The 25,723-nt window shown below is 36.8% G+C and overlaps 1 protein-coding gene across 6 annotated transcripts in view; it reads left to right on the plus strand.

Moving 5' to 3' along the window:
• Positions 1–25,723, plus strand: part of ASAP2 (ArfGAP with SH3 domain, ankyrin repeat and PH domain 2) — an 89,818-nt gene that overhangs the window by 55,011 nt on the left and 9,084 nt on the right. For 5 of the 6 annotated variants that reach the window (XM_065681587.1, XM_065681586.1, XM_065681588.1 and 2 more), the window contains 16 exons: positions 840–943; positions 1,057–1,126; positions 7,862–7,949; positions 9,212–9,260; positions 9,370–9,536; positions 10,920–11,053; positions 11,776–11,870; positions 12,899–13,088; positions 13,510–13,595; positions 13,807–13,922; positions 14,389–14,456; positions 16,217–16,330; positions 19,980–20,235; positions 22,794–22,955; positions 23,862–24,030; positions 25,615–25,682. In XM_065681587.1, coding sequence (XP_065537659.1) covers positions 840–943; positions 1,057–1,126; positions 7,862–7,949; positions 9,212–9,260; positions 9,370–9,536; positions 10,920–11,053; positions 11,776–11,870; positions 12,899–13,088; positions 13,510–13,595; positions 13,807–13,922; positions 14,389–14,456; positions 16,217–16,330; positions 19,980–20,235; positions 22,794–22,955; positions 23,862–24,030; positions 25,615–25,682 — 1,936 coding nt within the window. The remainder of the gene's footprint in view (positions 1–839; positions 944–1,056; positions 1,127–7,861; positions 7,950–9,211; positions 9,261–9,369; positions 9,537–10,919; positions 11,054–11,775; positions 11,871–12,898; positions 13,089–13,509; positions 13,596–13,806; positions 13,923–14,388; positions 14,457–16,216; positions 16,331–19,979; positions 20,236–22,793; positions 22,956–23,861; positions 24,031–25,614; positions 25,683–25,723) is intronic. The other variant, XM_065681589.1, reaches the window with a different exon arrangement.

Here is a 25,723-nt window from a genome sequence, read left to right on the forward strand (position 1 = left end):
TGTCTTAGACCTAGGCTGATAAAGTGCATGAAGCTAATTGCAATTAGAGAGAAACTGTCTTCTTAATTTATAGTTTTTGGATCACTGTATACTTTATTTTATCATGTGTATACTCTGAAAACCCCAGTTATGTATCTTGTGAATGTACTCCTCGTATATCCAAGACACACTATCTCATCTTTGAGCAAAAGAAATTTTTTTTATCAAATTAGTAAGTTGAGCTATTTCTTAATAGAAAGATTAAGTTAAGATTTAGTTAATCCTTGTCACTTTCTGTCCAAGAATTCTACTTTGTTTAAAATATTTTGGTTTAAATTATTCTTCTTATGGCAATAACTTCAATTTTCTGTGTGCCTCATGAACTATGTTTCCAGGAGGTCTCTTCTCTTTTCAGACAGTAACTTGACTCAGGTTGCACAAGGAAAACCACTTCTTCAAATTTATGTATGTAATTGTTTTTTACAATGGAAGGGTGCACTAGGAATGGCAGGTAATAATAATACTTAGTGTTTGTACGGTGCAGTGTTTGCATGAGTTGGAACACCTGCTGCTCATTTAATTTTGGGGGTAAAAAAATGCTATATTAAGGCCAACAGTAAAGCTAAACTAAAGCAAGTAAGAGAATTTTGGCAGGTGCTGATAATGGCTACTTCTTAAATGTTTTTTGTGCCCTCTGAAAGAAGGAATGGATCTTGGCCTCTCTCATTGAGAGGAAAAATGTGTTTCATTTGTCTTACAGGATTAGAGCAGGAAGGAAAGGGCCTGAAACTCATTAACAGGGGGGATGTTTTGGTTCAAAGTGTGGAATACAATACAAGTTGCTGTTCTGTATGTTTCAGGATTCTCAGCTTCGTCAGAGTACAGCTTACAGTTTACATCAGCCTCAGGGAAACAAGGAACATGGCACTGAACGAAATGGTAGTCTGTACAAGAAAAGCGATGGGTGAGTACTACTGGATTCTGCTGAAAAAAATCAGGTCCAAAAGCTGAAGTGAGGCAATACTAAATATGTTAAAACCTGAGTCACTTTTTTCTTTTTCTCCCCCTTTAAACCAGAATCAGAAAAGTGTGGCAGAAAAGGAAGTGTTCAGTTAAAAATGGTTTTCTTACAATTTCCCATGGTACAGTAAGTATTTGTTTACAGTATTTTATGTACATGGTTGCTAATACAAAAAGGCAAGCTATGCTGGTCTATATTTATAATTTGGAATTAGTTAGATTCCTGCTGCAGCATTTTGAATATGATGGGTACGTTTTTTTAAGGCAGTGTTTCAGAAATACATCAAGGCATGCACACAGTATCTAAAAATACAACTGATTTAATGCTCATGACTGCTAATGGGGAAAAAATGGCTTTTATTAATGGCTCATTTAGTTCATGTAAACTCTTCAGATTTTACCAGACTATCTAAAAATACAAATTCTAACTTATCGAACTTATCTATCTTTCTGAAAAATATTGTTGGGCATTAAGCCATCTTTTAGATACAGGTTAAACAACTTTTTATATTCACACAATAAATTGAGAGAATGCTGAATCTCTTCTTTCGCTCAGATTTGCTGATACGTATAATGAAGGTAGCTTTCCTGGGTAGTAGCTGTTGGGGAAAATCAGCTCTGAAGGCAGCTTTTACGAGAATGACAAAAGAGTCACAAGTCCCTCTTTCTTTGCTGCCAGTATTTGAAACACATTAACAAACTTCTAATATTTATACTTAAAGTTTTAAAACCTCTCACTTTCATATTTTGGACTTTTTACACTTGGCTTTGAACTCTGCTGTTTCTGCTTTGCAGTAACTTTTCTTCTTTCATATTCATAGGATCATAGAAAAGTTAGGATTGGAAAGGACCTTAAGATCATCTAGTTCCAACCCCCATGCCGTGGGCAGGGAAACCTCACAATAAGCCATGCCACCCAAGGCTCTGTCCAACCTGGCCTTGAACACCAACAGCAATGGAGCATTCACAACCTCCCTGGGTAACCCATTCCAGTGCCTCACCACCATAACAGGAAAGAACTTCTTCCTTATATCCAATCTAAACTTCCCTTATTTAAGTTTTAACCCATTACCCCTTGTCCTATCATAAAATCATAGAATAGTTAGGGTTGGAAAGGACCTCAAGATCATCTAGTTCCAACCCCCATGCCATGGGCAGGGACACCTCACACTAAACCATCCCACCCGAGGCTTCATCCAGCCTGGCCTTGAACACTGCCAGGGATGGAGCACTCACAACCCCCCTGGGCAACCCATTCCAGTGCCTCACCACCCTAACAGGAAAGAATTTCCTCCTTATATCCAATCTAAACTTCCCCTGTTTAAGTTTTAACCCATTACCCCTTGTCCTATCACTACAGTCTCTGACGAAGAGTCCCTCCCCAGCATCCCTATAGGCCCCCTTCAGATACTGGAAGGCTGCTGAGGTCTCTAGGCAGCCTTCTCTTCTCCAGGCTGAACAGCCCCAACTTCCTCAGCCTGTCTTCATACGGGAGGTGCTCCAGTCCCCTGATCATCCTCGTGGCCCTCCTCTGGACTTGTTCCAACAGTTCCATGTCCTTTTTATGTTGAGGACACCAGAACTGCACACAATACTCCAGGTGAGGTCTCACAAGAGCAGAGTAGAGGGGCAGGATCACCTCTTTCGACCTGCTGGTCATGCTCCTTTTGATGCAGCCCAGGATATGGTTGGCTTTCTGGGCTGCGAGCACACACTGCAGCTGGCTCATGTTCATTTTCTCATCGACCAGCACTCCCAAGTCCTTCTCCTCAGGGCTGCTCTGAATCTCTTCTCTGCCCAACCTGTAGCTGTGCCTGGGATTGCTCCGACCCAGGTGTAGGACCTTGCATTTGTCATGGTTAAACTTCATGAGCCCACCTCACAAGCATGTTGAGGTCCCTCTGGATGGCATCCCTTCCCTCCAGGGTATCAACCGAACCACAGAGCTTGGTGTCGTGGTCAAACTCACTTAGTGCGCGCTCAATCCCACTGTCCATGTCAGCGATGAAGATGTTGAACAAGACCGGTCCCAGCACCAATCCCTGAGGGACACCACTCGTTACTGGTCTCCAGCCGGACATTGATCCGTTGACCGCAACTCTTTGTGTGTGGCCATCCAGCCAGTTCTTTATCCACTGAGTATATTGCATTCTCAGAAATTCAAAGAAAAGTTTGTTAAGGCAAAAATAACTCGGTGACTGTATTTCCCATTCTTGGTCTAATAAACAGTCCTGTTTCTTGATCCTGCTATGAACCATTCTGTTCTTCATCCTGTTATGCCTGTTACCATGACTACAAGTTGACCCTGGCAGCAAAAATGAATCAGTCTCTCATTTGTACATCTAACCACAAGCTGTTGCCGTCTGAACTGGCAACCAGAAGTTAAGGAGGAGTGCAAAACCAGACCTACAAAGTAGAGTCATTACTATGGCTTTGGAATTGTCCACCAGTTTATCCCTATTCTCATTTGAGTGCATATGAGTGTGTCTTTGTCAGAGAAAAGTCTGTTAGTGTGTTCAATGCTGGTGTCTCTGTGTGCTGCAAATGCACTTGGCATAGGGCATACTGTGGTGGTACCAGTAGGAGTGGAGCTAGGGCGTCTTAGAGCTAGCAGAGGCTACAAAATCCACTTTTGGAGCAGAATTCTAAAACTTTCACATGCAAGTACAGTTACCGAGTCTATCAGGATACTGTTGTTCTCTTTTTTTATAAGCTGTCTACCAGATGGTCTAGCATTTTTAGAAGTTTTAAGTTCCCACTGAAGTCAGTGTAGCTGGAAATCAGTTGCTAAGGTAGATAATGAAATGTGGGTTAGATATGTGACTTTCATAGTTTTGGTCTTGATCTTTTTATATTACAGAATTAAAAGAGTACCTTCTTGTTTTAAAGTACACACCTAGAAAGTATTTTTTCCTTATTTGCTCACTTTCCCTTTTTGTATTTATGGCAGTTTTGTGTAAAATAAATTAATGCTTGTTTCATAGAGGTTGAGATGGGTAGAAGAAATTTCTGTTTAAGAATTTTCTGGATTGCTCTGAACATTTTCTGAGTGTTCTGAAGCAGCAGCACTTATTTCCAAGCTTTCCCAGGGTTGATATCTCTTGGTCTCTATAATATGATGTGTCAGTCTCTCTTCCCAGCTGTTCATCAAAATGAACCCTCTCTCAGAAATTCAGTTGTCAGGTTTTTTTGCTTTATCAAATTTGTAAATGCTTTATCTTTAAAAGCTAGATGTTCTTCATGAATTTCTGTTCTTTGGCCATGTAGTCTCTCTTTACGAGGGACTATTTTTTTTTTCTGGTTAGTTTCTAGAACAGCTGTCTTAAGGCAGTTGCAGATGCTATATTCTGACTTCGATTCACCTGCCAAGTGCTCTCCTCATATGGATGGAGAGAACATGGTTGGTTCTCTGTGGGTCACCCAGCTGTAACATTGAATACATGTGTGTGCATGGGCATAGGTGCAGAAGTTATACTTTCAGAGAGCTATTTAAAGAAATTAGTATTCACAGAGCAACGTGCAAGGTAATGGTTGATGGAAAACCAGATGGTGTTTCTTTGTGTTATTATTAGCAGTTGGAAATTGTCTGACATCTACCTGACTGAAATTTAATGCATGTGGGTGAAAAAATAATGATAGAAGCAGATTGGACCATGTAAATAGGAATTCTGATTGGTTTCTGGGTCAAGAAGTTGTAAAGGAAAAACATTTCAGGAACCTCAGATTCCTCAGAGTTGATCTGTGTTTAAAGAGTGTAAATGAAATTTCCTGGTTCTCTGCAGAAAAGAAATAGAATAGAGACTCATTATCTTTCTTTTACTGCTGGAAACTTCAGTTTACCATTATGATTGTCAGGACAATCTGAATGCAAAAGAATCAGATTGAATCTTTTGATCCTTAAGTAAATTACTGTGATACCCAGTTGGCATGATTAAATCAGCCAACCAGTCTGTTAAGTAAGTAGACAGATTTGCTTATGCCTTTTGTATCAGCTTTGTATCATGGCATTTCTTGGAAATTGTCTTAGAGGCCTAAACTTTTGGCTCCTACACTTACTGTTTGTTGCCGGAACAAATTATAAGTTGGTTTTGCTGGATGGAGAATTACCATTTCAGCAGGAAGGAACATGAGTTGATGCTGAAGTCTGAATGTATGGTATGTAAAGTCAGAGCACATCTTTCCAAGTTGTTGGTGTGCTAACATGGGTGTCCAAAAATTTAATAGTAGTCTGAAATTTGTATCCTCAGAGGCTAGAGTAGGAAAATGAAGCTCAGAGGTTTTAAACAGAGTGTAATAGCAGTTTCACGTTTGTCACTGTTTTCTACTTCTAGTGTCTACTAATCCTGCCAAGTGTCTGGATCCACTGCAGCCTAGTGTGACTAAAGAATTTATACAGCCCTATGTCCTCTTGTCTTGTGAATCTAACTTCTCCCCAGGCAGCATTTGCCATGTGATGGAAGTGTGTTGTCTGCCAAGTAATGGACGCACACTGGGGAGGTGGATAGGGAGAAGCTGTTGCTTGGCTACAGGGTCGAAGCATGAACATGGTGATATCAGCTACATGTGAAGATGTCAGGGATTTTTAATAGCCTTTGTTAATGCTGACTTCAAGCTAGGAGGTCCTCAGTTAGAAGCTTTGGAATATGTTTGGATTCCAAGATCAGCACATTGGTCCAGGATCTGTTTTATGTTGTTACAGCCATTTATTTGGCTTCTCAGACTTGATACAGAGTTCTTACGCTGCATTCCTTTGTCCAGAGAGATGAGTTCTGTGTATATTGGTCCTTTAGACCTCTGTGAAGCATTTCAGTGTATCCATTTACAGCTTCATGTTTCTTAAGTTAAGAAAACTAGTTACGTCCTGAATGTGCTTCAGATCCAAAGTCCTGTGGGAAGTGGGTTCTTTCTTAACCTGAATTCATTTGCATTTTCACATTCGTGTAAAGCCTGTGAGAAAGGTATATACGAGTTGCACAGTAGCTTGTGTACCAAATACTTCTATCTTGATTTTTGTTTGCTTTATTCTGTGTTTTCATTATAGGCAGCTTCTGGGCACTTCTTAGACAAACAGTTACATTAAGAACGTAAACACAGAAAACTTCAGTGCTATGGGTATCAAGTATATTTAAATGTAACTGAGAAAATGGGCCCAAGCTGACATTTTCAAAATGTTTTCTTGCATGCTTCTAGTCACAAAGAACTCTTGTTGATAGGCTAAAATAATGAAAACTGTGAGCTTTTACTGCTGAAAGGAATGTCTGGAATTTGAAAAGCTATTTACTAGGCAGAGAATCCAATGTGGTTGTCAGTTAATTGTCATCTTGCTGCCTGCAATACCTCTCTTGGGTACAATTTGTTTTACATTGCCCAGCGAGTGACCTGCAGGTTTGTTGTTTCAAAGCATGCATGACTTTGTCTGCTGCTTGTGTTGGGTAAAGCATCAGGATGCTGTTTTTCAAGGACACTGTGCTGCTTTTTTCTTTTTTTTTTTTCTTTTTTAACAGGAAAAAGATCCATAATTGTTTCCCTTCTTATGTTTCTCCATGGTTTTGAATTTTTTAGTGGACTTCAGTTATAATGATGATGCTGTTCTTACTCTGGCTGTGCTATGTTTGCTTTATCACATTGTTTCAAGGAAACCTTTGCTCTTCAGACTTGTTCTCCCTTTTTTGAATTAAATGTTTTCATAAATAGATGTAGAAGAGGTAGAGAGAAATCTATGTTTCTTATGATTCATTGCAAGTTAATTACATTATGTGATAGTTCAGCTTTATTTGATAATAGTTCTTGTTCAGATGATTAATCTTGTTTTATTAACTCAATAGATTAAAATTGTTAGAATGCAACAATAAGTGTAGTTTATGTATATTGCTGTCTTTATAGTAGATTGAATGATTGAAATTATTATTTTCAGATATTGCTGTCTAGAGCAAACTCTCTCCTGTTAAATCTGCTTTCTGATTTACTTTAAGAAAAGAGTGAAACTAGTAAAATCCATTGCAGCAAGTGCAAACCATTCCTAAAGGCAAGGTTGCAAATGTAATGTCTTTCTAGGTCCTACCCCAGGTCTGTAAAACAGGTGGGGTAAGGGAAAGGAGATTAGCGTAGAAATGCTATTTGAAAAGTCTTTGTAGCCTTTATAAGGCTTTTCCAAAATGAATTTGCTTATGAATTTTGCTTTTAGTAAAACATTGCCACTTCTTATTCAGTAAGAAACTGAAATAGCTGAAAGGAACTGACTAGAAAACATGAATCATTATAGAATGTATTTTGTTTCACTATTTTTTTTTTAGTAATGAACTGTCTCAGTTTAGTTTTGCATGTTTGTTTTGAGACTGCTCTGTGCAAACTTACTTTCCTTCAGTGTGTCACTTTACCATTTGAAATTAAAGCATTTGTTCTAAACTGGTTATCTAGGCTTTCTTTGAGGACATTAACAGGAGACAAATCATTTGATTGTTGAAAACCTAGGCAACTAATTTTTTTAAACTAAATGTCGTCTTAAACTTATGTAACATTAATCTGTCATACCTGATTTCTTCAGATAAGTGTTATTAGTAAGGTGATCAAAGTAGTGATAATTAAAGTGATTTTATCTGTTTGCCCTTTAAAAATTCTAGGGTCTATCCAGTTATCAGTAAGCAAAATAGCTTATAGTATAAGATACAGTATATATATAAGAAAATCTAGTTTACAAGCCACAAAGCAGAAGAGAACATAAATCAAAACTGTGGGTGCCTTAAAAATTAACAGTCATTTGTCAAGTCTTTTTTGGCCAATGGGATGTTACCCTCTGGTTTTGGACTGCAAGGGCTCAGCCAGCATCGGTATACTAAAATGTGTGTGTTTTGTCCTCAAATAGGCTAACCGACCTCCAGCAAAGCTCAATCTGTTAACCTGCCAAGTGAAAACAAACCCAGAAGAGAAAAAATGTTTTGACCTCATATCACGTAGGTTTGTTGTTCAGGTCTTTTTTTCTTGCAGCTAGTATTAGAGTTTTGCATTATTTCTGTAGGTGTGTCAATAATCACTTCAACAGTTTTGCAGTTGTAGGATGCTTTCTCTTTCTGTGACATTTCACTTATTCTAGAGTAATGCAGCTAACTATTTCTTTGGAAAACCACTTGTTTTTAAAGCTGTTTTTACTCCTTTCTATATTGTTTCGTGCTACCTTACAATAGAGTAACGATATTTTTGCCATGACACCACTCTTAATGCTGAAAATGTCATAGCTGATTATCTTGAGAAGTCATGACTTTTGTACAAGATCAAAAGAAGCTTTTAAACCATGACAAAAACTTCTTAAAATTTAAGCATAGTGGTTGCAATGTGACTCTGAAGAAAATACTGCAAACCTTTTTCGTTTTGTTATCTCATAATACATATAAAGGTGAGAATCTACATATGAAAAACATCAAAAATTAATAATTTGGGAAACTGAGTGGGATGATACAGACTTGCATTGTAGGTTTCCTTTGTTTTCTCACTGGCACATTTTAGTATTTTATTTATGGACTCAGTAAATTTGGGAAGAAGACTATAAATCTGCTTCTCATTTGTGCCTTTATCAGGCTGTAAAGTGGTTTTGCATTTGTAAAATGATACTTATATTAGTAGACTAGTAGTACACTAGTAGTACACTGTTAACAATGCCTAGAATCACAAAAATAGTAGTAAATGAATATTTTTGAGCTTGATTTAAATTAAGCATCTTGGGACTTACTCTGATTGCAGTTGGACTTTGCCGTTTTTTTTTGTTACTGTGGTTTTAAGAGATCATTTGGAAACATTAGGTCTTTCTTACATATACAGATAAACTAAAATATGGACTATGTATTTTACACATACAAGCACCACTACCACCCCCAGGAGAACTTTAGAGTTGTGATTACTGAGACTGTATCTAGAACTTGGAAAAATTATGATGCTCTGCTGCTGCTTATGCAATATAAGCACAGCATGGAAGGAAATAGTTTCTGTTTTAATAGCAACAAACACCTTTTGCAAAGATAGGTTTAAACATAGATGAACTGTACTTAGTAAGAGTGAAACTCGCTAAAGACACTGCCTGTCAACGCTCCAGTGATGAAACTAGAGATCTCAGAAATCACACATCAATTATTAATTTTAGATTTTTTTTTCTGAGAGATTTCTGCAAAATCAGTTTTTCAATAATTTTTTTTAATCAGTATGTGAATTATTTATTGTGCAGACGACAGAACGTACCACTTTCAAGCAGAGGATGAACAGGAATGTCAAATGTGAGTTACTTTGTTAATTTTATTTTTGATACTGGTGTTCTACTGAGACGTTACCTTGAACTTTAGAAGTGCTGAAACATTTAATAGCAAAATATTACTGCCATTTTAGATGGACATCTGTGCTACAAAACAGCAAAGAGGAAGCTTTAAATAATGCATTCAAAGGAGATGATAACACAGGAGAAAATAATATTGTCCAGGAACTGACAAAAGAAATTATATCTGAAGTCCAGAGGATGACTGGAAATGATGTGTGTTGTGACTGTGGAGCACAAGGTGACTCAATTAAGCATGTTTCTAATTGGTAAAAATTCTATGTCTCATGAGAGTAATTTAAGCTGATGTTTTATGCTTTCACTTTTACTTCTTATCTCAAGAAGATTATACACATAGTAGAATATGCTAACAATTAAATTGCTCTATTTTAGTGAGATTGATTTGCTTATATGCATATTGTCAGTAGGGAGAAAAGTGACTAAGAAGCTTATTCTTCTCCCATATATATTTCTAATTGTAATTTTTGCGTACATAAATCAATGGAACTTATTTTATGAGCGTGTATTTTACATAAGATTTAGGTAAAACTGGACAGCAGAATGAGACTTAAAGCATTTTCCCAGTACACCTATTCTTAATTTCTTATTTTGGGTTTGTATTTTTTTTTTGTCTTTATATGCTTAACTTTGAGAGCAAGCCAGGAAGTATGTCTTAAGACTGCTCACTTGGAAAAGAATACACTTGCTGACTGTGGTTTGCAGTTTTGGTTTCGTTGATCAATGAATTTCTACTTTAATCCTTTTCAAATTATTTTCTAAATCCTGCTGTTTTCTGTGTTCTTTTGTGTTGCAGAGGCACTGCAGGTCTTAGGTTTTTTTGATCTGAAACTAGCTAAAAACATCAGATCTGAAGCTGTATGCATTTTATAAATCAGTACTAACTTCCAGCAATAGATACTGTATAAAAACTATGGGAAGAGACAGTCCTGTTGTCTTTAAAGGAGAGAATTTTAAATTGCTACTACCAAATCTTTGTCAAATAAATGAATTACTAACCTGTCTAAATTTTCAGATATAATTATTTTACTGGAAGATGCAGGAATGTTATAGCAAGAATGCAAAATACTGGGAGAAAAGACAAGCAAGGGTTATGAAAGGAGAGGGATGAGCCTTAGTATCCTTGAAATAGTTGAGTAAGAATCCTTTGTGGCGTGGTGCTGTATGTATACTGCAGGATCACTGCTGCCTTACTTAGTCTAAAGTCTATACTTGAAATACAAAAAAACCCCTGTAGACAGTTGCAGTTTGAACTGCACTATACCCCCTGTTGAGAATATAACGCCATTATATTGGTGGTAGTAAAATGCAGTTCCTGAAAGCTGAATGAAAGCAGAATGACAAACTGGACTGTTTAAGCAGCTCCCTTGAGGAAGCAATATCCCTTATGTTCCGTACCCCCCCGCAAAACAAAAAAAAAAAAAGAAAAGAAAATACATTATTCACTTCTTTCATCAATAGAGTAAATGTAAAGACATAAATTAAAAAAACTGGCAATTCATGTACAGGACTCTTACTTTCCAGAATTGAATTTCTGTATACCACATTTTCTAGAACGAAATAATTGCCTGAAAGTTTTTAATTCTGTGGGTGCTTTCTGTTTCAGATCCTACCTGGCTTTCAACAAATTTGGGAATTCTAACTTGCATTGAATGCTCAGGAATCCATAGAGAACTTGGTGTTCACTATTCCAGAATGCAATCACTTACATTAGATGTGCTGGGAACATCTGAACTTTTGGTAATCAAATTGCTTTTATTAACTTAAAAATAGCACTATATCATACTTCCAGCACAGGTACATTTTTGTCACTTTTAATGATATTATTGTTCCAGACTTTAAAGTTGTCTCTGGATAAAAGTAATGAAAAAAAGCTGAACTCTTGAAGTTTAAGGGAACCTCCTGGAACATAGTGTCTGATTGTAAACTTTGCCTGATCTTAGAATTCAAATTTGTGGAGGCTTCATATTTTTTGTGTTCCCAAGTCTTTTCACCCTTGGTTGCTTTTTAAAAGAACACAGCTGTTTGACATGTAAATGTGCCTCTCAGATTAAAAATTGAAGAACTTCACAAATACTTATACCATTAATTATTTAACATTATTTAAGAAGAGAACTTTAATCCTCAAAGGAAGAAAATGTATTCAGCTTTGCTGCACAAAGAAGTTAACCACGTATCAGCTGCTCTGTGACAGTTCATATCTGGCACAAAGTATTTGCATTTGTTGTACAAACTGGAGTCTTGATGGATTATTCTGCTGTTACTTGCTTGTGTGTTAAACCCCTGACATCCAAAAAGGTACCACCTAATCTATTCATGGTTGCTGAAATAGTAACAGAACTAGGAACCAGAAACAAAAAGTCCCAGCTCCCTTTTCCCTTGTCCTCCCACTAGTAGGTGCGTGGCCAGTAACTGAACATACTTATTAAGGGAGCTGTGGATTTTTATTTTTATTTTAACAGCTTGCAAAGAATATTGGGAATGCTGGGTTTAATGAAATTATGGAATTCTGTCTGCCAGTTGATGAGATGGTCAAACCTAATCCGAGCAGTGATATGTAAGTAAAGAGCCACGACTTCTGAAAAAGGCAGGCATTTAATTTAATGTGGCTAATGGGTTGTGCCATTATGATTTGCATCAATAGGCCCATAGAGAGATGTGTAACGCCTTATATATAACCTTATGGCCAGGGAGTAAATCTTTTCTGAATGCTTTGCATGTCTGTTTTATTGAACTTTATCTGGTTTGTGCCTTCCCTAATAGAAAGGATTATTTTACCAACTCTGAATCATGATTTGTGGGAAAGAAACAAATTAAACATGAGTTGTTGAGGTTTATAAAGACACACAGGGTAAAGATTAAAAATAAAGCTATTAATTTTGTGCTATTAAAACACAAAATAAAAGCTGGAGTGAAGTGCACGTTTTACCTGAAATATACTGAATGCCTACTGTTCAGAAAGTACACTTAGAATTACGTCCATAACTATGTGGAATAAAGACAGAACATTTAATTGAATTCCTCAAAAACACTGAATAGTGATGGCAGAGACACAGCAAAGACAGCTGTCTGTTTGGCTGGATACTACTCTATCATGAAAGAGCTGGTAAATGATGCAGAAACAAACTCAGAAGAATTGGCTTTGGATTAAGCTGAGTTTACATTATCTGGACTTTAGCCAGAAAGACTTTCTGACAGAACCATTGTTAAACCATGCAGTTTAAATTTTTTTTTTTTTTACTACCACTATCAATAATAATACAAATAATGCAAGTTATTGTTAGCAAACCACATTATGAGGTTTTAATGTGTCTTCTGTACATATAGCTGATGTGTAATTTTGATCTCAACTTCACACCAGAGTTAGAGGGGAAAATTAATGGTCTGTCTTTGTATTGGATACTTGATTCATCTTCTGTAGCTGCATTTCATACTGGAAATACAAGACTGAATGCCCTACATGCATATTTAAAAAGAAAAATTATCATAATGACAAAGTCTTTCCCAGATTTTATTTCAAATTACTTGCATGTACTTATGGAAATTCTGCTAAAAGTTATAGAAGTAAATGATATTCAATTTCAGGAATGCAAGAAAAGATTATATTACTGCCAAGTATATTGAGAGAAAATATGCAAGGAAAAAGCATGCTGACAATGCAGCTAAATTACATGCTCTTTGTGAAGCAGTCAAATCAAGAGACATTCTTGGATTAGTCCAAGTATATGCTGACGGTGTGGATCTCACAGAAAAAATTCCACTGGCCAGTGGCCATGTAAGTGTTGCAAATTTTATTAGACAAATTATTACAACTGCAATGTGCTTTCGTTAATTAAGGACTGTTTTTTCTTCTTTGAAAATAAGATTTGAAACACTGTTCTGAACACTTGTCCTTTTAATGATGTCATTTAACAATAATGAAAGTGTTTAATCTAAAATTGTTTCCAAATAATATCATATTTTAAGTGTATTAAAAAATTAAAAATTTAATCATTCAATAATCTGTTTGTTTTCAACACATATGTTTAAAGGAATGAAAGGGAAGCAATAAATGTCTTCACAAGACGTGCTTTAATGGTAGCATGTCTGAATATTTTGAAATTAAAGGTTTTAATTTATCTAATTTATGTCTTAATAAAATCTGTGCTTCTCTGTAGATGAGAAGAAGCAAATGTGTTCTTTTGTTTTATTCTTAGGAGCAAGACGAAACAGCACTTCACCTTGCTGTTAGGTCTGTTGATCGAACATCCCTTCATATAGTTGATTTTTTAGTGCAGAACAGGTAAGTGTATGGAAAACTGTAAAAATGTTATTGATGCTGCTTTTATGCCCAGTAATACAAATACAAAATGAATACAGATACTTCAAAGTGATTCTGTTATTTGCAGATGTAACTTTACTCTTTGAAAATCTTGTAATGAGAGAGGTTTATAAAAATAGGGTAGGAAACTTAAGTTTAATCAGCTTTCTTCTTCTTTCTTGTACTCTAATAGTGGCAATCTAGACAAACAGACATGTAAAGGTAGCACAGCCCTGCATTACTGCTGTCTGACAGACAACGTTGAGTGCCTCAAACTGCTGCTGAGAGGGAAGGCTTCTATTGAAATAGGTAAATGAGTAATGTACTTCAGTTTCAGACTTGTCACTGCTTCAGATATGAAACAGTGAATGTGGAATAAGTACATTTTTCCCTCAATTGTTTACCATAATGCTATGAATATAATCTTCATTATAAAAAAAAATAACTTTTTATTTCAAGTTTAAAATTGACTTATACATTGCACTTATTTTTTAAACTAATTTAGATAAGTACCAAGAATTTTAACTGATAGCTTGTTGCCTAGCTGTACACTGCCATTTTTATGGCTATCATTTCATATACATGGCATGTTGAGTTGCTACTGCTTGTTGTGTTCAGAGGGTTGATATGGTCAGACCTATAAATGAAGGAAAGAGATGAATTTTAGAGCATGTTGGTTTAGTACTTCACTGTATATTTAAAAGTTTGTCTTTAGTAATGGACATGTTAATAGTGGCACTTATCATCATAACTTTCTTTTCTTGCTGTAATATAGCTAATGAATCAGGAGAGACCCCGCTGGATATAGCTAAACGTTTAAAACATACTCACTGTGAAGAGTTGGTAAGTGTTGCATCTTTCTGTGTGTTCTTGACTTTATAAGCAGAATCATGTCGGAATATGTAGCAGTTTACAGTTAAATATTCAACGAATATGTTCTAGATGCTTAGTTATATGCTTATATCATGTTACAAGCTTTTAAGAAAAAAATTGTATTTCTTTTTAGGTGCTTTGGAAATTATAAACTTCTTGTGGCCAAGGGATGATACTGTTTGAGCTATTGTCCCAGATCCACAAGTAGGGATCCCCTCAGTAAGTTTGCAGGTGACACCACGTTGGCTGGGAGTGTTAATCTGCTGGAGGGTAGGAAGGCTGTGCAGAGGTGTTTGGACAGGCCAGATTGATGGGCCAAGAGCAGTGGTATGAGGTTCAACAAGGCAAAGTGCCGGGTCCTGCATTTGGATCACAGCAACCCCAAGCAACGTTACAGCCTTGGGGAAGAGTGGCTGGAAAGCTGCCCAGTCAAAAAGGACCAGGGAGCCGTGGTTGACTGCCACTGTCATACTCATGAACATGAGCCAGCAGTGTGCCCAGGTGGCTAAGAAGGCCAACAGCAACCTGGCTGTGTGAGAAATGGTGTGGCCAGCAGGACTAGGGAAGTTAATAATCCCCCTGTACTTGGCTCTGGTGAGGCCACATCCCGAATACTGTGTTCAGTTTTTGGATCCCTTGCTGTAAGAAAGACATTGGGGTGCTGGAGCATGTCCAGAGAAGGGCAACAAAGTTGGCTAAGTGTCTAGAGCACAAGTCTTGTGAGGAGTGGCTGAGGGAACCGGGGTGGTTTATACTGGAGAAAAGGAGGCTGAGGGGGGAGACCTTATCGTTCCCTACAACTACCTGAACTACCCTTTTCCCAGGTAATAAGCAATAGGATGAGAGAAACCGCCTCAAGTTGTGCCAAGGGAGGTTTGGATTGTGTATTAGGAAAATCTGCTTTACCAAAAGGGTTATCAGGCATTGGAACAGGCTGCGCAGGGAAGTGGTTGAGTCACCATCCTTGGCAGTGTTTGAAAGACAGGTGTAGATATGGTACTTAGGGAAATGTTTTAGTAGTGGATGTTGCAGTGCTAGGTTAAGGGTTGGACTCAATGATCTTCAAAGTCTTTTACAACCTAAATGATTCTGTGGTTCTAAATTTCTGCTATTTCATTGAAATCTAATCACTTAAGTACTTCTTATGGATGAAGGCCATTTTCTTGTTACCTAGAGTTGGAAGTGCTCAGGTTGGACGGGACTTTGAGCAACCTATCTAGTGAAAGATAATTCCTGCCTGTAGGGAGTGGGGGGTGGACTAGATGATCTTTAAACTATTCTGTGATTCTATGAAGAGAAGCTGGCTACCATTACTACTTTTAGTAAGCAAGCAAAATGGATTAATGGGGTCAAGGCTTCTTGATAAGTGAGTCTGATTCAGACCAACCTGCCATTGCAGTTACTCTCTTTGACTAAAAATTTCTAAATCCAAGCAAATAGGATGTGGTGCTTATTGTCAGAAAATAGAGAATGGACCTGCAGTGAAGAATGGACCTACAATGGTTAATGAAAAGCCTACTTGCTTTTGATTTGTGCTGTATTTGGTCACAGAGTTTAATTCTTTAAACATACCCCAGTAACTTTCCAGATTACTGAAATCTCTCTTTAAAATGTAATATTTGCACTTAAAAACCAAGGTTCCTTCTATAAGTGTATTTTGTTTGGTTTTAAATACCTTGTTTTAAAATAAGTATGCACGTAAGTGTCAACAGTTGTCTTTTTTTCCTTAGCTTACTCAAGCACTGTCTGGAAGATTTAATTCTCATGTTCATGTAGAATATGAGTGGCGGTTACTCCATGAAGATCTGGACGAAAGTGATGATGATGTGGATGAAAAGCTGCAGGTTTGTATCAGTACGTTACTATTTTTCTGCGCACATGTGTAAGCATGACATACGTAATGATTTCAGTAATACTCCTTTTTACTATACTTATGAAGTCATTGTGAAATAAAGTTTGGTAGTAAAATCTAGTAGCTTAAATTTTAGTTCCCACAATTATAGTTTGTCATCTTTTTTCCTCTTTAATACAAGGTATAAATCTTATGACCGTGTGGTGAAGATCAAATTACGATTAGCCATATGCAGTATCTTCTTTTTAATGGAGCCAATAGTTTGTTTCAGTACATCAGGAATATTTAGGTCTGCTGGTGGTGAAGCAGAAGTAACATGAGCTGGGAAAATTGCCTTTACAAAGGAAACAGCACCTTGTAATATCTCCTTATGTTTCTGAAATACCTCCAGTTGATGGCTTTAATTTTGGAACAATTTATGCATTGACTTGTCTTCAGGGTAACTAAACTTGTTCATTAAATAAGCGACACCCATTAACATCAGCGTAGGGTCTTAATTCTGAATCTTCATGTAAAATTTTTGTTTTTCTTTTTTCATACCTGAAATATCCGGTGGTTTTGTGGTGCTGTTGAATTCAGAATCACAGAATGGTTGGGGTTGCAAGGGACCTCTAGAGGTCATCTGGCCCAGCGTCCCTGCTAAAGCATTGTCACCTAGAGCCAGTTGCCGAGGACCATGTCCAGATGGTTGTTCAGTATCTCTAAGGGTGATCATATTAAAGTATTTCAGCAGCATAGGAACATCATTGCATTTTAAACATTTAATTTCTCAATTTAGGGGTCAACTTGGGAGAGTATTTAACATCTAAATGTACAGGCAGGGAACAAACGACTGTGTTTTGATACCTGAACTGATGGCTTGCTTAACTGGGGACCAGGTAATTTGAAATGATGTATAGGCTTCTAAATACTAATGACATTCTGAAACTTTCATAATTTGAAGTATTCCATATAAGAACAGATGGGTTTGTTCCTTTTGTGCAGTATTTTGTGCAGTATCGTAATTGCTTATGCCCCTTCTGCTTCCTTTGTAAAGTGCAAGGAATACACAATAGGCTTTATATTAGTTAATCTTCAGATGTTAGCACAACCTTTTTTTCCCCTCTTGAAAGCAGCTATCAAAAAAACCCCGTTCTCCTCTGGATAGTGAAATTTCTCTTTTTTTTTCTTAATAGAATATTTAGCATTTTCATACTTCTTTTGCCAAGTTTCCTGTCTTAGCTAGGGCATGAATTCCTAATAGAGTAAAATCAAATCTTGTGTGTTGGGTTTTTCTGTTTTCAGAAATATTAAAGATTGTCAGTCATAGATTCATTTTCTTTGCCTTCACAGAATGTCTTTAAAAATACTTAATCATCAAAGCATTGAACTGGCTTAATGGTTTGGAGACTTAATTTTGAAGTCAGTAAGTTTCCTCTGTTGTAAAATACAGTTTTTGCAAGATCCTGTCTACTTAGGATTCTTCTCCCCATGTCCTGTCTCTTTAGTCCAAGGTAGCTATTCCTTCTGGTGCTTGACTTGAACTGGGTAGCAACAAAGAGCAAAAAACGTTTTCACAAGCCATCCCTTTCAAAGCGCAATTGCTACCTTCTGAGACTTAAGATTTTTCTTGAGAATTTTGGTATCTGTGCAAGAATCTGGAATCTGCGAGCTGCTAAGTCCAGTTCTTCTAGGTGAGCTTCCATAGTATATCCTAATACTTACGTATTCCTATGTATTGTACTACCATTCAGATAATAATAGCAATTATGACCTTTTTGATAAAGCAGCTTTACACTTTGTTATAATTTGGAATTTTTTTTCCAGCTGTAAAATCTTCTGGGCAATTTACAAGTAAATGTTTAGTAAATCCCTTTCTGGGACACTCTAAATTCGCAATTTTTTTATCTGTTTTCTTTTCTTCACTTCTTTTAGTTGCTTTCTACAGTTGAGCATTCTCTTCTTGGCTGGTCCCTGAGCTCCGTCTCATATATAGGAACTTATCTGCTATGCCGCAATGAGGCTAAAGTAATGAAACTGCTACTTCACTGCCTGCTATTAATAGGCTTATACTACAGGGACTTTTGAAAGGAGATTAAGGACTATTAATCACAACTAGTGTCTGTGACTGTAGTGAATGCATTGGTGAATACTGCTGTTGCTTAGATCACATCAGAGTTCTGTTTACAGATGTCTAGCTATTGCGCTTGTCTCTGGTAAAGGAATTGAATAGGTTTTATAATCTTCGTCATGTCTGAAACTGAAATTCTTTTAGTCTAGAATTTCTCATATAAAAGAGGTACTAACCTAGCAGAAGGCTGAGACAATGTGTCTGGTTTCTGCTGCTGTTCCACAATGCAGCTGTGTGATCCTACCTTTGCCTCTGCTCTGGCACACATTTGTCCCTATATGGAGCTGTTTCAGTTTGGTGAACCAGTGAAAAGCTAAGTCGACAAAACAACAAAAAGAATTTTCTGCTGCTTTAGAAAGCAGAAGCAACTGAAACAATTAGCAGAATCAGGACAGTGGGGAGGTCAGAGAATGGAGAGTGTCAGCCAGTCAGAAGTGAGGCTGCTAAGCCGAAGTAAAAGTAGGGATTAATGTGTCTGGCTGTCACATACATCATTCTGGTAAGTCTTTGAACTATAATGCTGTGCTGTATGTCTAAAGGCCCTACATGATCAATCCAGAGTAGGGATTGAATATATTCAGAGGAAAATCAATTGCTTATTTATGATACTGTTGGTGTAAATCTTTGCCTAAATGCTGTTATATTATTTTAATTTCATAATCAGTGATGTGTTTATCTAACATTATTTCTAAAGGCATATTTATGCTCTCTAAGCTGTGAATTGTTACAGCCCGTTCCTGTACTAGCCACATGAATTTAGATATTGTAAAATCTTAATTATCATTTGACAACAGTGATTACTATGCTTGGTATTGAAACAGGGGGAATAATACTAAGCATGCATAGCAAGCAGATGACTTGCTGTAAATCTCAAAGATCTAATCAGATGTCATTTGATAATGTGCATGGGTTGAACAATGTTCGATCCCAGCTGGCAGTTGAAGTAATCTTCTGAACTTGTCCAGTGATATCAGTGAGCTGAAGAGAGTTCATGAGTTTTGGCTCCTAGTTCGTGGTGGGCTGAACTACAGGTAGAATACTTTGAAACAGCTGTGCCTGTGTTTTGAGATCATGATCTTCTGTTTGGGATCTCATGCTGTTGAACTTCAGATGAGGCTTTGGATCCTTAGCTGTTTGTCTGCTTCTGAAAATACTGTCTGGTATTTTGATGCAGGGAAACCACATGATCCAGTCTGACTGTCTGTGTTGACTATCACTAGGGAGTCTAGCCCTGTGTATATAAGGATGTAGGAGCACACTACAGAGAAAATGAGAAAGTGATAATTGTTTTGAAATGCAATTCATATTTAATCAATTTTTTTTGTTAATGTGCACCATTACTTTGTCTTGAAGGGGGTGGAATGTAGTTTTTTTAGATTACACATTAAAAGCAACAGAAAAGCATTTAGAAGCCATTTTTTCTTTCTAGAAGCTAATAACTTTCTATAAGTAATAAATATTTATCAACTAATAAATAAAATTAGTATAACTGATGTGGTATCAGTAATTACTTTTTGTTACTTTGTTTAAGCAACCCAGTCCCAACCGGAGAGAGGACAGACCTGTCAGCTTCTATCAGCTTGGATCAAACCAACTTCAGCCTAATGTAGCATCCTTGGCAAGAGATGCAGCAAACATCGCTAAGGATAAGCAAAGAGGATTTATGCCAAATATATTACAGAATGAAACATATGGAGCAATACTCAGTGGCAGTCCACCTCCCATTCAGCCTGCAGTACCTGTTACAAGTAGTGCACCTCCTCTACCTCCAAGGAATATTGGCAAAGGTACTAACATCAGAGTATCACTGTATATTAGAAGAATGGGATCATAACTTTTTAAATTATTATTACGTTTTTAGGTTTTCTTTTACAGTTATTTTTGCGCAGGTAAGGATTTGAACTTTGTGTTGATGACTTCATTTTTTATATGCTTGAAGTGAATCTGCACAACCTATTCTGAAGTTTGATTTTCAGTATACATGCGAGAACATACACAATCATGTTTGGGGAAAACAATGCCCAGATAATCTCAATAGAGTTAAACAGTTTATTGAAAGGAGGGTTGCAAGCAATTCAGTTCAGCAACTTTGTTTGGCTTTAATCTTTTCATACTTCTTTTTTGAAGATGTCATTGTCAGAGTTCAGTTTAAACATACAGTTTCAATAGCATTTGAGTGCTGTGGAAAATCATTTCAGACCTGGGAGAATGGAGAGCTTATGCAGACCATGAGAGATTTTAGCCTTCTGAAGTCATCTTTTAATAAATACATGCTTCAAGGTCGTTGAAAGTAAAAGTGTTATGATGTGGTGGGCTAGTTGATTTTAGTGAATGTTAGCTGACTGAAAATGTAACTGCCAATTACTAGTTATACTCTGATCAGAAAAACAGTGTAAAATGTACGTCTCATCCTCATTCAGAAGGTTGTGTGCTTGCAAAATCTACCATTAAAGCTGATGGTGTGAACTTCATTTTAATCTTCGTATATAATGTATTTGGAACTTATTAAAGCATAGAGAAGTCTTTATAGGTCTTTTCCGTACAGTAGATGTGCGGTGTCTTGGTGTCTTTCATTGTTTCAATATCGTTATTAATCCAGTAACTTTCACGGATGCTAAATCTCTGTAAAGTTCAAGAAAAAAGTGACTGTGTAAACATGTAATTTTCTGTGATGCTGTAATTCAGACTCTGTAAGAGGAGATACAAGCAGGGGAATGTTCCACGCATACCTGAGTGGCTTCTGCCTTTGGGAGCACTGTGCAGAGGTCAATGCAAGACTTCATACACCAGTGATTGTGTCTGAGATTGAACAGAAATTGAACATCTGTGTAATATGAAGAGTCTCACAGGATCAGCTGCAGCATAAAAATTGGTTTAAAATATCACAGAATGGTTGAAGCAGGAAGGGACCACTGGAGGTTATCTAGTTATCTAGGTTATCTTTGCTCTACTTTGAGCAAAGAACAGCATGGTGTATTGGGTTACTTCAAAAGGGCAGCATATGGGACTGGAGGAAATTTAGCAGCGTATAAAACTTAACCAAGGTGGGATTCCTTTCATCTAATATTTTTTTATGAAGTCTAAGATTAGTATTTAGACACTATTTACTTGATGGAATGTTTTCCCCACCAAACCAGAAGATTCACCCAAGGAATTTTCATAGTCTGTTTAACTGTTAGATTTCTATCTCTAAATTGGTAATACAATTGGATAGTTAAAAAGACTGGTTTACCCTTTCATATTATTTTAATCATGGATAACCATACTATTTTACCTACTGTTTGCCCATGATTAAATGATACTTTTGAAAGAGTGTCATTTTAATTTCATTCCCAGCCCCAGACTTCTTGGCACCGATATAGTGCAACTCATGCCAAGAAAGCATGCTGCCTGGTTTAGATTATTGGCTCATATTCTTTATTCTAGCAATGTATTAGCCTGCTGTTTTATATTCTTAGTTAAAAGCTGTAATAGTATCATCTATCTTAGCTTCTTGTTGATTGCTGATGTTGTCGGATGTTGTTGTTGTGCTTATGATGTATTATTACTCATGGTGTATTATTACTCCTGTATCTTCTTAGCTTTAGGCTGTTCTCCAAGTCTTCTGAACCTTTTATGCTTTTCCCTGCAACCTTATATTCATACTTTACTCCTTTTCATCTTTTAATATGATGCTTATGTGCTGAGTAGGAAAAGGTGCATGATATGTACAAAATACTGACTTTATGATGAAACCCTGTAGTTGTTACAAAATGAGAAGGCAGCTCTTCAGCCTAAGAATGGAGTCATTTAGGAGGCCCCAAAGAAGTTGCACCTTGTAACTGTTTCATGACTAGTTATTACAGCTTCTTGTTTGGGTGAAATTCAGAATTACAGGTTTTTGTCAATTCCAAGTCAAAACTGGTGTTTCATTTTGTGTCAGCAATGTCTGCTAATGCTCATGCTGAGAGTGAGGTCCTTTTTCTTGCAGTAACTGAGATTACAGGTATCAGTCAGGGATTAAAGATGATTACAGCTATGAGAGATTGAAGAAAGTAGCAAGATTTGGCCATCTGTCATCTTGTTGAGAAATTTCTGCTTTTTCAGGTGTTTACATATTTTAAAGTAATGACTGGAAACAAATTTTACTTAGGTAAGGTGTTAGTAAGGCTTCACCCAGAAACTTCCATGTAATTTTTTACACCAACCTCTGATTTCTGCTCTGGCACTCCAGCAGAATGGCAGTGGTTTCTGCTGCTGAATATGGTGGTCAAGCTGCACCATTTCTAAAAGCACGGGTGTGAAATGAACACTTTGTGGTTAGGGTAAGCAATGATAATAATACAGTATTTTCCTCTCTTTTTAGTTCAGCCTTCAGTTCTTGGCAGTGGTATTCAGACAATTTCTTCATCTAATGCAGTGTGGAAGACAAATTCTTTAGGAGTGGAAAGTATAAGCAGGCAGAGGTCTTCATCAGATCCACCAGCTATTCATCCCCCTGTGCCGCCATTGCGTGTAACATCTACAAGTATGTTTCCACTTTCCCCTGTTTTCCCTTCTGCTGTATCTAATCATAGTTGGCTTATTTTTCCATTTCCACAACTCATACTTCCTCTTTTGGTGACTGTAGCTTTGGCCTATTGTTCCCATGCAGTAACTTTGTATGAACTGTCTTTTCTGATGGTCCCATGAGGACTGTATAGTGTAGTGCAGGGTCAACAGGAAATGCTATCTGTAACTAGAGCTAAAGAGGTCTACACTTGATATATGTAGTTTCAATGCTGTAGTTCTTACTAGTTGTAAAGATGAGTGTAAGCCTGGGGCTATGTCTCCGCATCGTGCTTGATTCTTGCAGACCATAGGAATGAGAAAAGATGTTTTAATGCATTGCCAGTTGCTATTGCTGTGGTTTCAAGAATTCAATAGAAATTTTAATTAATTTTAATTAACTGCTAAACCTAATGTGAAGTTAGATTTTAATCGTAACAGGATTTTAAGACATTCCTCTAAGTAAAATTTCTTGGATATTATTCACTCAGTTACTTTCCCATAAAACACAAACTGTAAGCTTTGATTGAGCAAACAATATTAGCACTTTATTAAATACATTCTGATCTACTATTTTCAAGAATATAACTGACTTCAGTGAGAAATTTCTTTGCTTGTACTTTAATGCTTTGATGAATTGAAGTACTTGTGAGCTCTTTGTCCATGACTGGGTAGAACAAAATTTAACTTCTTTCCAAAGAGGTCTTCCTTCTAATGGAAGGATTACTGTTTAAGGTTTTCTGTTTAAGGGATTGATTACATGTAGTAAAGCATTTTTCTTGAATGGGGGTAAATCCTGTAACAGGGAAAACTGTGAAGAGAACCCAAGAAGCAAAATGGTAAATAGAAATTTAATTCCATTTCACTTTTTAACTTCCTTCTATAGATGTGCTTTCTCCAGCACCACCACCTCCAGTGGCAAAGACAGCCAGCATTATAGAAGCTTTGAACCAGCAATCTAAACAGCAACCACCTCCTCCACAAACTAAGCCAATCCCACCACCACTGCCCCCACAGCCTCCTAGTAGAATCTCTCAAAGAAAGCCTATTCCTGGGTAACTGATATCATTTTAGTATTTAATATACTTCATAATTAATAGTAACTTCTCAAGTTTATAGTATGTAACATGCAAGTCATCTGTAAAGCACGCATACCGTTGCCAGTTATGTGTTCTAGCGTATGGTAGAGAACAGAAGGCAGATACTAATGGAGAAGATTACAAGGATTCCCACACTAAAAACGAGACAGCCTAGTGATTTAAGATTGTATGGCATGCAGAATATCTACAGAATGCTTAGCTGTGATGGAAATAAGAAGCCACAAAGAATAATCCATTGTTAATTCTCATCTAATAACAAAGAAGAAATAATGGGATCTTATGTCTGATTGTGCCATTTACTGTTCGCATGTTTGCATAGGTTCAGTTCCATTCAATATTTTCATTCATGGCAGGAGCAGAGAGATTTGGAACAGAAAATATCATTTTTAAATTTGCAGGAAACAAAGTTAGGAGAGACAGTTGTACTGGAAACACGATTATATCCAAAGCAGCCTTGAGAAACTGGAGTAGTAGTCAAGGGAGAAGAGGGGTGTCAGTAAGCAATACTTAGTACTTAAGAACTATCAACTACAAAAATGAAGCATGAAGAACAGCAGAGTATGGTTAAGCAGAAGTCCTTAAGAGCAGGATCTGCAAGGACATAGTGAAACATAAATAAAAGTAAGTCAGACACTCATGCTGTTGTGGAAGAGTCAAAGAGGAATAGCATTGTTTGATTATAGCCTGCAAACTCTGTGAATTAATCCTTCCAGTTGACTCAGCTGGACTGCTATGTTCAGTTTTGGGTGTTACAGTAAAGTAAAGATACCAAATAGTGAGGCAGAAACCTCAGGTAATGAGAAGTGTAGAAAATATGACCTGTGAGAAAAGTTTGGAAGAAATAAGATTCTCTTGTTTTTTTTAAAAAAGAATACATCCCTTCAAATATGTACAAAAAGAAGACTTTTGTTTAAGTTGTAGCAAGAATAATATATTTTTGGTATAAGACACTAGGGAAAGTTTTCCAAAGGTAAGCAAAGGGAAATATCATAGTAACTTATCTGGGAATGTTTGGATTCTCTGACACTGAAAATCTGGCAGAGTACAGCCTGTACAAACTTAGGTAGTTATAAGATACAGGGACATGTATGTGTATATGTGAGATAAATAATACGTGGTTGATCCTTTGTGAATGAAAGAGGTAAACAAACTTTGAGCTCCCTTTCTAGTCCTTTGATTGCATATACCACACTTAAATAAAAGGGAGAAGTAACTTGCTAAAGCTTGCTGTAACGTGCAGATTAATGTGGGTACATAATTTTAAGAAAGAATTTTGAAATGGGAGTGAAAAGAACTTCAGAACTTAAGGAAAATAAAATCTGCTCTACACAAATCGCAGTAATTGAATCTGTATTATTATTCTGCCTTATGTTTCTAAATTAACTGAAACTTACTATTGGCATAATCAAAAATATGAAGCAAAGCAGCTGTCACCAGAATACTCTGCAGATGTGGTATAATTTGGAGAATATTATGTATTGTTGTGTTTCAAGTTCTTGATTGTTTCTTAAATGAATGAATTTCTAACTTTCTGCACAGGACTGAGAAGTCATCTGGCTTAACTAACAAAGGGCAGTCCAGAGGACTTGGGTCACTACAACAAACTGGTAATAATGGTTTACAGTTTTATTTTATAGAGTCGTAGAAT

The sequence above is a fragment of the Lathamus discolor genome, chromosome 5 (assembly GCF_037157495.1).
Source record: "Lathamus discolor isolate bLatDis1 chromosome 5, bLatDis1.hap1, whole genome shotgun sequence".
Lineage (NCBI taxonomy): Eukaryota > Metazoa > Chordata > Aves > Psittaciformes > Psittacidae > Lathamus > Lathamus discolor.